This window comes from Ambystoma mexicanum, chromosome 12, assembly GCF_040938575.1.
Source record: "Ambystoma mexicanum isolate Mex_15411 chromosome 12, UKY_AmexF1_1, whole genome shotgun sequence".
Classification (NCBI taxonomy): Eukaryota; Metazoa; Chordata; class Amphibia; order Caudata; family Ambystomatidae; genus Ambystoma; species Ambystoma mexicanum.
Genome location: NC_090936.1, coordinates 601,927,128 through 601,939,988, shown reverse-complemented (window position 1 = coordinate 601,939,988; position 12,861 = coordinate 601,927,128). Strand labels below are relative to the sequence as shown.

Genomic DNA, 12,861 nt, shown 5'->3' with positions numbered 1-12,861 from the left:
CGCCATATTCTCCTTGCCGGCGAGATGAACCGCTGATGGGAACATTCCCCCGCTCATCGCTCAGAACCAGAGGTGCATTGCCTCCCTGCACAGATGCAGTGACCCTACCCCACCTTTTGTTGAGGTAATGCATTGCCACCAGGTTGTCCGTCAATATGACATTCCTCCCCCGTACAGACAGCAGGAAAGCCTTCAGCGCCAGTCTGATGGCTCAGAGCTCCAAAAGATTGATGTGGAGTCTGGACTTCGATGGAGACCAACGACCGCTGACGGGCAGATTGTCGGCATGAGCTCCCCACCCTGTCAGGGAAGCGCCTGTCACCACTGTGACATCTGGCCATGGTTGCCGAAAAGGCAACCCTTTCATGAGGTTCTTCTCGTCGGCCCACCACAGAAGGTCCTGTGGGACCGAGAGCCGATCATGAAGGAGACTCTGGGCTTGTTGAAATTTTCAGACCATCTGAAGAATGTGATGAGCCCTCACCTTAGGTGGCGAGCACATCCCCAAAGAAGTGTCCAAAACTGTCCCTACGTACTGGAGCTGTTGGGTTGGTGTCATATGCGACTTCTTGAAGTTCAGGGAGAAGCCCAGCTTGTGAAGAGAATGGCAGGTGACGTTCAGATCCAAGGCTCGTTCGGGAGAATGCGCCCTGATCAGCCAATCGTCCAGGTAGGAGTAAACGTGAATCCCCCCCCCCCCCCCTCCTGAGGTGCGCTGCCACCACCACCATGAGCTTGGTGATGACCCTCGGGGCGTAGTTGAGCCCGAAAGGCAGGACCCGAAACTGGTAGTGTGATCTGCCAACTGCAAACCTGAAGTATTTCCTGTGCTCGAGATGGATCGGCACATGAAAATAAGCATCCTGCAGGTCCAATGACAGCAACCAATCCTGAAGTTGGAGGACCTGAAGGATCAGAGAAAGAACGACCATCTAACTTGTCCTTTCTGAGGAACTTGTTCAAGCACCATAAGTCCAAGATGGGTCTCAGTCCCCCGTCCTTCTTGGGCATCAAAAAATAAGGGGAATACCAACCCTTGTTCCACTCAGCCACAGGCACCGGTTCTATAGCACCTTTCTCCAGCAGGGTGAAAATCTCCTGCAACAGGAGCAGATCCGGAATCTTCAAAGAGTGTTTTCCCGGTGGATTGTCTTGTGGCCAATAGAGAAAAGGAAGGCTGTGGGGGATCAAATCCAGAGCGCAAGCATCTGAAGTAATGGCTCGCCATTCCAGGAGATGCTGAGACAGCCTGCCCCCCCCCCCCCCACCGGAGAACAACGAGTCATGGCCTCAGAGCTGGTTAGAAGCAGCAGCGCCGGAAGGCAAAGAGGCAGCTGCCTGAGCGGCTTTGGCACCCCTACCTCGTCCACCACGAGTGCCTCCACGAATGTCCCTTGAGAAGACGGGCCTGCACATCGGGTGCAAAACCGGACTTCCGCGACCAAGCAAATCTGCGCATGACGGTGCTCCTAGCTATGGACCATGCGACACATTCCACAGTGTCCAACCCAGATTGAAGGGATTCACACATGGCATCCTTCCCATCCTGCACAATAGTTAGAAAGCCATCCTTTTCCTCCCCTTCGGGAATATGCTCAGCCGCAAGTGAAATACAATTCCACAGTGTATGAAAATTTCGCCAAGGCACAGGTGGAGTTGGCCGATTTCAGGGCCATACTCCCAGCAGCAAATACCTTGGGCGCCCATCCATCCATGCATTTATCGTCCCTTCCGGAGGGATGCAAGGGTACGCAGCATGTTTCGAGGTGGCCGTAGCCACCTGAAGCACCAAACTCTCGGGAGTGGGGTGAGTGGATAAGTAGCCAGGGTCGCTATTAGATGGGTGGTATTTCTCCAACAAAAACTTGGAATAGACTCCGGGGAAGTCCAAGTAGCAGCCACACTTTTCTGTAAAGCCACATGAAATGGCAACACTGGGTCAGTGGACGGACCCCGATCCAAGACGTCCGCAAGATCATCCTGATCATACTCAACTTGAGGCCTGGACCAACCCAGGTACCCAGCAACTCTCAACATCAGTCTCCTATACGAGGATTTTGCATGCTCACCAGGATCGGGTTTCCCAAATTCCATCTCAGGAGATGTGTCGAGGCCACTAGCATTATGCAAGGACTGACGCAGATGCTCAATCCGACTATCCTCGTTAATGAGACATTCCGGAGCCTCAGGTATCCCATAAGGCAGACCAAAAGGAACAACGTCCCCATCAGAGCTCGCCTCATCATCTTCCTCAAATGTTCTGGAAAGAGTCAATCCTAGGGAGAGGAGTGCACCTCTTATCAGGAATTAGCTTCACAGATTTAGCAGGAGCCTTTCTTGGAGGTTCCAGAGTCACAGGGGCTTCAGATAGAAAATCCTGCCCAGCAGTTGCCAATGGCATAAACTGCTACGACTGTCGATGTTGAAAAAGGCGCCAAATATTTCGAAGGTCTAACTCCAGGGAAAGACCCGACAGACTCCCTTGACGGACACCTTCTTTGACAGCTTTTCATGCTTAGACGGTTTAGTGGGAGACGAAGACCGCGACCTTGTTCGAAATGGACCTCAGCGGTTCCCGATGTTTATTGCGCCGCATACCCGAGCCGAGGGCGTACGAGTAATGGCCGAGAGAGTTCCTCGCCGGTTTCAACTGAAGGCGCGGACGGAACAGTGCCTTGAGACTGAAAAATCTAACATTTGCTTTCGAAAAGCCTCCCATTCCTCGGGTGTAGAGGAATTAGTGGGGCACGACGCCCTTTTCAGGTATCAGTCATCCGACTAGGATGGAGAAGGCAAACAGTGACGCTGCTTCCGGCCCAGTCTCGACAGAGGACGAGTGGCGCGAACAACTCCAGGATCTAGACCTGCCGGATGGTTTCTGACGAGGAGACTCCCTCGAATCGTCGGTCGAAATACCGGCTGATTTGGATTTACAGGGTTTGGAAACACTGCCTACTTTTAATTTCCCCTAACGCTCCTGCAAGGCCTTGGCACGACTCGCACTGCGAGCAGTCAACCGCGGCGTGGTCCTTGTCCAGGCACCACAAGCAGATACAGTACGGGTCCCCGAGGGACATCTTGGACCTGCAGTCCTGACATTTCTTGAAGCCAGACCGCGGGGTGGAAGAAGAAGACAATCGTACAATACAAAATGAAGACACGAGGCATGCAGAGTTCTCGAGGCAAACCCGTTTGCTGAAAAAAACAGAACTGAAACATCGACGCGAGGATGCCATCTGCCAAAACAATTTCCGAAGCAGCACAGCTGTGGACATTACAGGTCATAGATTAAGAATACGTTGGAGGACACAATCCATTGGAAATACCATTTATAATGCTGCAACAACTAGCAATAATTTGAAAATGTCACCTGACAGAAAACAGGAACGGCTGCGGATATTAAAACAGCACCATGAGAAGCCAACATTAAGGGACAACTGGAGCAGAAATAATGCGACACCTGCCACATAAAACTTTAAATTACCCCTACGACATCAATTACATATATACAATTTGGATTAATTTAACAGGTCCCTAAACAATGTCACATGAAATTGGTATCAGGTAATAATATCGCCATATATATGGTTGCTGTAAAAAATATCGCCGGGAAAAATGTTGTGGCGATATTATTTATTTGGGTGACCATATATGGGGACAGGGGCAAAAAAAAAAAAAAAAAAACACACATTTAAAAAAAAAAAGTTTGGGGAGTTGCGGTGTTATCCCCTGCATGTTCCATGCAATAATGTTGCCACAAAAAACGGCCATTTTTCGGCAATATTTTTGCATGGTGAGATTTTTGTGGTGACATTATTACATGGAACCATCAAATTTAAACTCGCTCCTCAAAAACATTTTAGATAGATACCGCACCATCGTAACAGGGACAATAGAAATAAAAATACAGCCATCGATATACTACATACCTGCAGCCACCCAAGGCGCCGGGAAGAGTGAAAGATTTCGCGCGAACCACTAGATCGTCCCATGGTCCGCTGGCCTGACACCAATGGCTGGTAAGCCACTCCTGCATTGGACGCAAGCGTGCGTGAGGAACCAAATAAATGCATGACGCCATCATTCCCAACAATCGCATAGCTTTGCGTACCGTCACCTCTTGACTGGCTACATATTGTGGGATTTGAAACGGCATGTTTTGCACCCTCTTGTTGGAGGGGAAGATGAGGCCGTCCTTTATTCGAATTAGAGCCCCTAGGAACTATTTGACCTGGCTGGGGTCTAGGCTGGATTTCTTTTTGTTGATCGAGAATCCTAGACTGAATAAAAGATCTATAGTTCTTTGGGTATTTGACAGGCAGGTTTCGTAGGAATCCACTGTTATGAGCCAGTCGTCGAGGTACAGATAAACTGGGATGGATTGCCTGCGCAGGTGTGCTGCTGCCACTACCTTTGTAAATACACAAGTATGCATCTTTCATGTCCAATGTTGCCATGTAATCCCCCCTGTGAGCAGGGGAATTACTTCTTGCACAGTGACCATACAAAACTTTTGGGGCTTCACAAATTTGTTCGCTGGGTGCAGATCAAGTACAGGGCACACTGAATAAATACCTTTGTTTACCTGTAGAAGAGGTACGACCTCTATAGCACCCTTTTCCTGCAGGGTGTCGACTTCTTGTAGCAGGATTCGCAGATGTCCTGGCATCAGGTGTCTTGCTCGTGGTGGTCTGAACTGTGGGGTCTGGATGAATTCTACAGAGTACCCGTGGGCGAAAGTCTTTAGCACCCATAGGCCTGTAGTCATTCCCTCCCATGCTCGAAAAAACGTTAGCCGGCCCCCCGACTGGGGATGCATGGTAAGGGACCCAGAACTGCGGGTCATTTCAGGCCTGAGGCCGGGGAGCCTCTAGGTGTAGAGTCCGGCCCCTTCCTTCACTGTGTCGTTGTCCCCTTGTGGGGTATGGGGTGTTGTAGCTGCTGGTTCCTTGGGGAGAGGACCAGTTATTCCCTGAGCTGTATTGATTTTTGAGGGAATCATTGCCCACGAAAGGAACGTCTGTTCCCGCTCCCCCTTCATTGTGAAGGTCTCTGGGTGATCTGATCCAGAGTCTTAATGGTGTCGTGCTCCTTGTTTGCAGGGCTTCATCCACTGCCTTTCTGAATAAATTAGTATCCTCCACTGGTTTATTTATGAGTGAAGCTTGTGTCCGTGGCTTGAACCCAGAGTTTTAGCCATGCGTGCCTTTTCAGGAGAGTACCTTGAGCCAAAGACCTTCCGGCCATTTCTGCCTGTCCTCTGTCACTTAAGCGCAGACGGGCTCACAGTGGCTCAGGGACTTCTTGAAGGCCTTCCTCTAGCTTGGCCCATTGCGCATCAGCATAGCTGGCTAATAACGTTGTATTGTTGGCGATGTGAGTGGAGTAAGCCGCTGCAGCAGTGATCCTTTTCCCCAAAGCATAAAGTCTTACATTCCTTGTCAGGGGTGCCTCCCCAGTGGATAGGGGGAACCCCTGCTTTTTTCCTGGTAGTTGTAACAACCAATGAATCTGGAGTAGAATGACCCCTGATGTAGAGGGGGGTGGGGTCGACAAAGCTTTTCTACATTCGGATTCACTGCTCTAGTAAATGCAGGTGTTAATAAAGAAGGGGCCAACCTCTTTTTAATTTAATTTAGTAGAGGAATAGCTTGGCTGGCAGGAGGTTTTTCTTTCAAAATGTCCTCCACAAAAGTCAGCCTCTGGAACGGCTTCCTGAGTAGCAATGTTGAAGTTTTCCGCTACTTTCCGCAATATGGCAACGAAAGCCATTTGATCGTCCACGGGGGAGGCCGGTCTAATGGGGGTGGTTGGAGTCCAGGCACAAGGCATCAGGTTCTGGAGTTGGAGTAGGTGACTGCCAAGGGAGAGGATCAATGGAATCCAAGTCTACTCCCCAACCTGAAGAGGGGTCTAAATGGACCTCCTCAGAGTCCAAGGGATCTTCATTTTTAGCCTCCTCCTCAGTGAGGTCATACATTTATTCCTCCTCTTTCTCATCTTGAGTAGGGTCAAAGACCCTCAGCAGCTTAGCCACAGGGAGAGGGGGTTATTCCTCCCTAGACCTCTTGGGTGTAGACTTCTCAAAGAGTTCCACAAATCTCTCTAGCCTGTCCATACATCCTTCACATTTTTCTCTGGTCCAAACGGATGAAAGAGCGGTTTAAGGGTGGAAAGGGCTCATCTAGTGGATCCTCTGTTTGCAAACGTCAGGATTTTGTATTCAAAGCCGAAAAAAAAACCCTTCAGGAGCTTCCGAAACGTCTTTTTGGGGTTCCGACGGTTGACATGCATCCTTTTGTTTGTCTGTAGGCCTTTCGTGAGGTTCTGTTAAATTTTTCGGACTATCCTTGGGTTTTGACGAATCCTTGGACCTTTGTTTGTGCGAATCCACCAAAATGATCCTGGCGATCCTCTAGGTAATCACTTCATCATCGGGAGGTTCTCAAGTCCGGGCCTCTTTGCGTGACTTTCAGCGGAACCAGGGCCTTTTCGGCCATGAATGCCTTCTTCCGATGCATCTCGACAGGATGGTGGATATTGGGGTCAGCGCCCTTTCATTTAGTAGGCCCAGTCGCAAGGCGCACCTGCGGTTGCGGGGAGTGCAGCCGACCCAGATGGTTGGCGGGCAGGGCCGAAGCTTTCGGTGTGCCCATTGGCACTATGGAACACTTTGACGGTTTAGTCGAAGACGTCCCTGAGGTTATGTCTTTAGTGTTGGGAACATGTGTGTCTATGTCACCGGGGTGTACATTCCCCATAGCAGGACCTAGGTCTTGCCTAGCGGGGCCGTGGACAGATGACGCAGAGCGAGAGTGCTCCGCCGAGAGGTCAATCGCCTCGGAATCGGAGGCTAGTTCGTCATGTAACCCCTCGTCACAATCGGTGGTTGTGGCAGTGGGAGAACTTTACTCTGCCTGCGACATTCCGTTAGCCGAGCACCAATGAACACGGCGCTCCTAGTTTTCGGGCGCAGGAACTTGCAAGCCTCACAAACAGACTCGTCGTGATTGAGGGGTAAACACTGGTTACACTTATGGTGTTTATCCTTCCATGGGAATTTGGCGCTGCAAACAGGACAAAACCTAAATGGAGTCCTCTCCATAGCTGAGGAAATCAACTGTGACAAATGGACCCAGTGAACAATTAGAGAGGAAAGGGAAAGGCATTCTCAGAAAGGGAAATGTCCACCCCGACCCCACGCTCCCTACTATGTAGGCCGGCCAGAAGGCCCGGCCAAGTGGTCGGCAGCGCCGACCGGACGCCGATCGGACCCCATCCGTCAAAGATCCATGGACCGTCTTCGGCGGAGAACTGGAACAGCCGTCGATGGAAGGGATGGTAGGATATCAATAACTTTAATATATATATTACGACCAAAGGTCGAAGAAAACAAAAGCAATTTCTCTGGACGAGTTTCGCATAAGGCGTCCAGTAGGCTGGGTGGGAAAAAACAATCTGAGGGACATTGACGCTTGAGAGATTTTTGGGTACACCACACATCACGTTAGGGATAGTGTTACAGGCACGCCCAAGTCGACATCCCCTTTTGATTCTCGAAAGACAAGATGCAATACTCCGCGGTGACCACTGGATGTCGGGCTAGATGCACAGCATGTGATTCTAAGCAGATTAACAAGCATCAGAACTTTTTCTACAGTTTCTTTTTTCTAACCTCTTTGCGTGCGCTTTTCCCTCAATGCCTTTTAGGGTACCATAAACTCATCCAAACAGGGCCATGCCATGATATTTTGCACTGTCGTTTGGCCTTCTTGCCGCCCTCACAGGGTCAGATGTTCAATATAAGGCATACCCCTAAGCGGACAAAGCATTGACTTTCCTAGGCAAAGCAGCGGTTTGTGGGCAGAAGTGGGGGTTGGGACTGTCCGATCGCAGACCACAGCCTGGCCAAAGTGTCTGTTGCGGGGCAGATGTGGTGGCCATTGGCTGTCCATTAATGAATGGCCCCTGCCAGTTTGAATGGTGCAGATCGTTATTATTGGTGGGCTATGGGGCAATCGCAGCTCCAATTAGTATAAACTATGGACTCCTGAAGCCATTCCTCAGATCATCATTGGAGAAAAGGTCCTTTCGAAGAGGAGTATACTACTGAAGATCTGTGGATTGTTGTTGTAGCCAACCATCACTTCCTTCAGCAACTGTCCTGGCAAAGCCTTTGTGCGATCTTTTAAGTCCTTAATTGGCGCTTCAACCCTTGGACCAGTGCAAACAACCAGTCTTGACCTATGCTAAATGATCCTGCCCTTTGAAGCGTTCAGAAATACCCTGGGATCACCCTCTGGAATGACAAGGCGCTCCAGGCCTATCTCACTGCAATGGTCACCGTCCCAAGTTCAGACTTGGGACTCAGCAGACTCTTGACTAGTAAAACAAGAGCCCTTCCCCTTGCAATTGCAGCTCTCAAGCACGAAGTGGGGCATGGCAGGAGTAGCTTCTTTGTTTCCACCACAAACATATTCCGCTGTCTGTCCAACTGCATCCTGTCCTGGGGCTTTTCTGACGTCATGGCATTGTGCAGTGCCAGAAACCACCTTGCCAGAGGGTGGAACAAGCAACTAGCCGGACATAAATCCAGAAACCGTAATTGACCTCGGCACCAGCGATCCTTAGAACTCCCCCCTCCAACATAACCAACACACAAAGTGGGGTCAACAGATTCAGAAGTGATTTCGGACAGAATCAGAGTACAGGAGTTGAGTTAACATACTTGTTTCTACCATATACCTCCAAAAGTTCAAATGGGTGCAAAGTCCTAACCCTTCTTCTCCCTTGCCTGGTCGTGATGGGTGGATTTCTAGCCAAGGATCCTCACCCTGGTCTTCTCCCAAGGTGGTGAGTAGGGGAACTAAGAACTTTGCTTGCTTTATTCTTTACTACTTGAGATACTTACACCTACATGTTGGCTTTGCCAACACTTGTTCAGCCTTCTTAAAAAGACCACTAGCCCACTGCAAAGCGTTAACTTTGGGCTGTGACTCTTCAGGCACTAGGCGCCACCTCCATTAGCAAGGGTAGGACTTCGAAGTATAGGGCCTAATTGTGTTTTTCCACTCAAATTACTTAACTGTTCTCCAACTGGTTTTAAACTGGTCTGTTTTTCTTCACTTGTTTTACTACATTACTTTTCACACAGATCATTTTGAACACTGTAAAGAGTTGGTGTTCTTTAACGAGAGCATCGCAAGGTGGATGGACATATCTGAACAGCGTAACATATGTGAGATTACAGATCAAAGTTTGTTCAAGGCCTAACAATGCATTTTTATACATGTGACACCCACAATGTCCCAAGTTCAATTCTTACTGCTCAGCAACCCTACCTTTATATAGTTTGGCTAGAAATGTGTGTTGTCTATTGTTCACCCGAATAGGGTGGCCTCTCAGAATCTGCCTACAGGACAGATTAGGAAAATATCTTTTAATAAGCAAAAATATTACTCTAATTAAGCAACTTGAATTGTCCTTCTTGTGCTTCCAGGTCGCTCCAGAAAGGATAGATACCACAGTTAAATTCATTCGCACAGCAGCCTCATTAACACACGAATATCACATATGGCTTTGGAAACTGAATATTGGAATATGGACAAGGTTTTAGGTTATACTACATATCACAAAAATGTCTCGTACTAGCAGCATAACTTCAGACACTTCATAAAAACAGTAAAAAGAGAACCCTGCCTCTCCCATTTGCTCCAGGGTATTTAACCCTTTCTTCAAGCGGGTCACCTGTTCTCACCTTTCTGCAAAGCACTGCACCATTAATAGTCAAGGAACTTGCATGTCCATTTGCATATCACTAGCACTATGTTGCAGTTGAATTCTCCGAAAGGCAGCTGAACCAGCATCCCAGTCTACTTGCATCTCTCAGTCTCTCACACACCCAACATTTAAAATTTATTTGATCAAAAAGAAACTTAGAATTAAATAGTTGCCTTTTCCTTTTTTTAAGACATTTGCTTCTCCTTTTCGGCGTTTAGCCAAATCATCTTTACTCTTAACAGACTAATGTGTCAATCTAAATCAAACTGTTCTTCCCTATGAATGAATGTCCTATTTCAGCTTTGCTATTATTGCACGAGAATAAGCCGGTCTTGAAAGTTAGGGGACAAAAAAAACAATGTCTAATTTAAGGTCTCTGCTTTTTTTTTTATCTAGCCAGTAGCCCCTTATTTTGAATGGAGACTACCTATGTCAAAGTACAGTTCTTGGTCTCTGTGCCACAGAGCCTTTCTTTTGGTGGCACAGAGCAAGAATTGTAATTTGTCATGTCATAGGTAGTCTCTAAATATTAGGCGGAATACTGCAAACACCATCTTTCCCAGAAACAAACTACAGCTGTGGATGGCAAAACCACTAATGTGTCACTACAAAACATTGGGACTGTGCGCGCACACACACAAACACCATCTGCGACTTTAAGGACTAGCCATGTATGCAACACAGCCTTGGGTGAGTAAGCACATCAGCCCTGTGAAGCATTAATTAGGGGAGCCAGAAAATGACAGTGGTAAGCAAACAGGGAGCCTAAGATATTGCAGCAAACTTATCAAAAGCAGTTTTTGCACCAGGTCCTTCCATTTTTCCCACTAGGGTATTATGTAGGCCACCAAAGGGTAGTTTACCTAGTGTGCTCTGATCTCTAAATGCAGAGTAGCTTGTACTATTCAGGATGAGAATGGTACTCTCAAAAGCATTCATATTGCACCCGGAATATTGAGTTCCACTCACCAACCAGCCTTAAAAAGTATTTTAGAAGATTATGGGGGTTTTGCAGCATAAATAACAGTTCTTCCCTGGTACTTAATGGAAAATATTCCTCCTGGCCCCATACACAGAGCATGCTTCAGGGTACACTAGTGTAAAGCCCCTCTCCCCCACCCCCATCGGTACTCATTTAGAGGAGTAATGTTATGACAGAATTGTTACAACTAGGTCAAGTATAGAAAACGGGTCTGCCATTTGGGATGGGTTTGCATATAGAATCGTAATGACATCTCAAAGGTCGTTTGATTTTACCCAATAAATCACCTGAGCAACACATTTCATAGTTACCAGGGTGTTCTCCCCAGGCTGAAGCTCACCAACATGGGTCCTCGTCCTATGCTAAAGAGAGCACAGACATCCAGGGGCACTCTCACCGTACACACACACACACACACACACACACACAATCACTGTGCTGAGGAGTAGACATGGGGAATACTGATAAATGGGGGAGTCCTGCGCAGGCTCTTGAGATTTAATGGGCTGGCAGAGGGCCAGAGATTTGCTGCTCACCAGTCTCATCGCCAGAGTCATCGCTGCTGCCATGCTCCTCCCGGATTTTGCCTTCTGCCTTCATGCGTTCCAGGTAGGCATCATGCTGATCCTCATCCGAATCTGCATACTCATCATAGTTCCCCTTCATACCCTGTAACAGAAAGACACGTCAGATAACGTCCCAGGGAGACACCATGAATCAGGTGTCCAGACAACACAGCAAATCCATTTTGTTCATATTGTGGTTTTATAAAAGCACAGAATTCCAGGAAATGGTTTCACAGTGTGAGAAGGTGGTGGGGGTTGGTGGGGGGGCGCAAGAGAAAAATGGAAACTGGTTAAAATAGATTGCAGCATAAATGGTGAACCAACTTTCTGTAGAACCAATATAGATAATACAAAAAGAAGTGGGCAACACAGATAAGTGCACAAGTCTTCTCTGAATGGGGGGGGGGGGGAAACACCAATGTATTTAACTTCTCAAATAGCCCAGCAGCAGAATCCAGGCTCATTGTTCCATTAGGGATAACGGATGGCCTTTCCTGTCAAAATAGACAATTATTTTCCAATAGCCCAAAGGTTGTGGTTAATCTGCATTAGGATCCAGGTGGCCAAGTTTATGAAAGGAGGGCAATGGGGCTGATCCAAAATTTCCTGTTGAGTAGGCACTTTACATAAGAGGCAGGAATGGGATGGCTACCCTATATTACTCCAAAGATCTAAAAAACGAAATCGGCTGAGCCAGAGAAGAGTCCATAGAATCATCTGAAAATGAAACTTCAACTGAGTGTGTATTATTCTGCCCACTATATGGATAAGTATCCCGCAGTGATGCACGTGTTTGTTTACCTAGGACGCAAACCGCTAGCCAGTCATGAAGAACTGCAAAAGAAATGTTTCTACTGGAGTAGCAGAGGAGTCAACGTTTTATATGACAAATATGGTAGAGTGTGAAATCTACCTGAAATGGTAAATGCACAGACTAATCAGCATGTTTCATGCACAGTTGATTTATCAAACACGACCACCACCTAGAAGGGATATAGAACACTGAAAACTAACTACTGAAATCTCTAAATCTGCACAAGGACAGAGGAACATGCTCTTGTCCATGTAAAGGCTGCAAATAAGATCCCTTTACTTGTTAGTACAGGATATTGTTGCATCAGTGTTGGTGTACAAAAGTCTCGCCCCACCCAATTTTCTTTTTTGCTGCTTTCCTCCCATTTACTTCTATGGGAAACCCATCTTTCTGTTATTGTCTGCTTTCTGACCAGACTTTTTGGAGGCAAGCAAATCCCTCAGCTTCATTATTTGGGTGTGTTTTGCTCACTTTTATGGAGAAACTGCTCAGTCCATAAGAATACGAGCACTGGGAGACCCTGTTTCCCCATAGTGGAATTCTTGTATTTTTAAAGTGAAGTTAAGCGTTAAGACAGATTTCTAAAATCATCCTGTGGGTGGAGGGCGATTTTAGGAGGCCACCCTATTTTTGGTACACAAAGACACAGAGAGGTTAGCCGAAACCCAATAAGGCAGAGAGGAAGAGCAGTGAAGGCTTAGTCTCAGGAAAAGTTAGTA

At 47.6% G+C, this 12,861-nt stretch overlaps 1 protein-coding gene across 3 annotated transcripts in view; it reads right to left on the bottom strand.

Moving 5' to 3' along the window:
* Window positions 1-12,861, bottom strand: part of SSRP1 (structure specific recognition protein 1) — a 366,705-nt gene that overhangs the window by 126,445 nt on the left and 227,399 nt on the right. For all 3 annotated transcript variants that reach the window (XM_069628997.1, XM_069628998.1, XM_069628999.1), the window contains one exon: window positions 11,299-11,431. In XM_069628997.1, coding sequence (XP_069485098.1) covers window positions 11,299-11,431 — 133 coding nt within the window. The remainder of the gene's footprint in view (window positions 1-11,298; window positions 11,432-12,861) is intronic.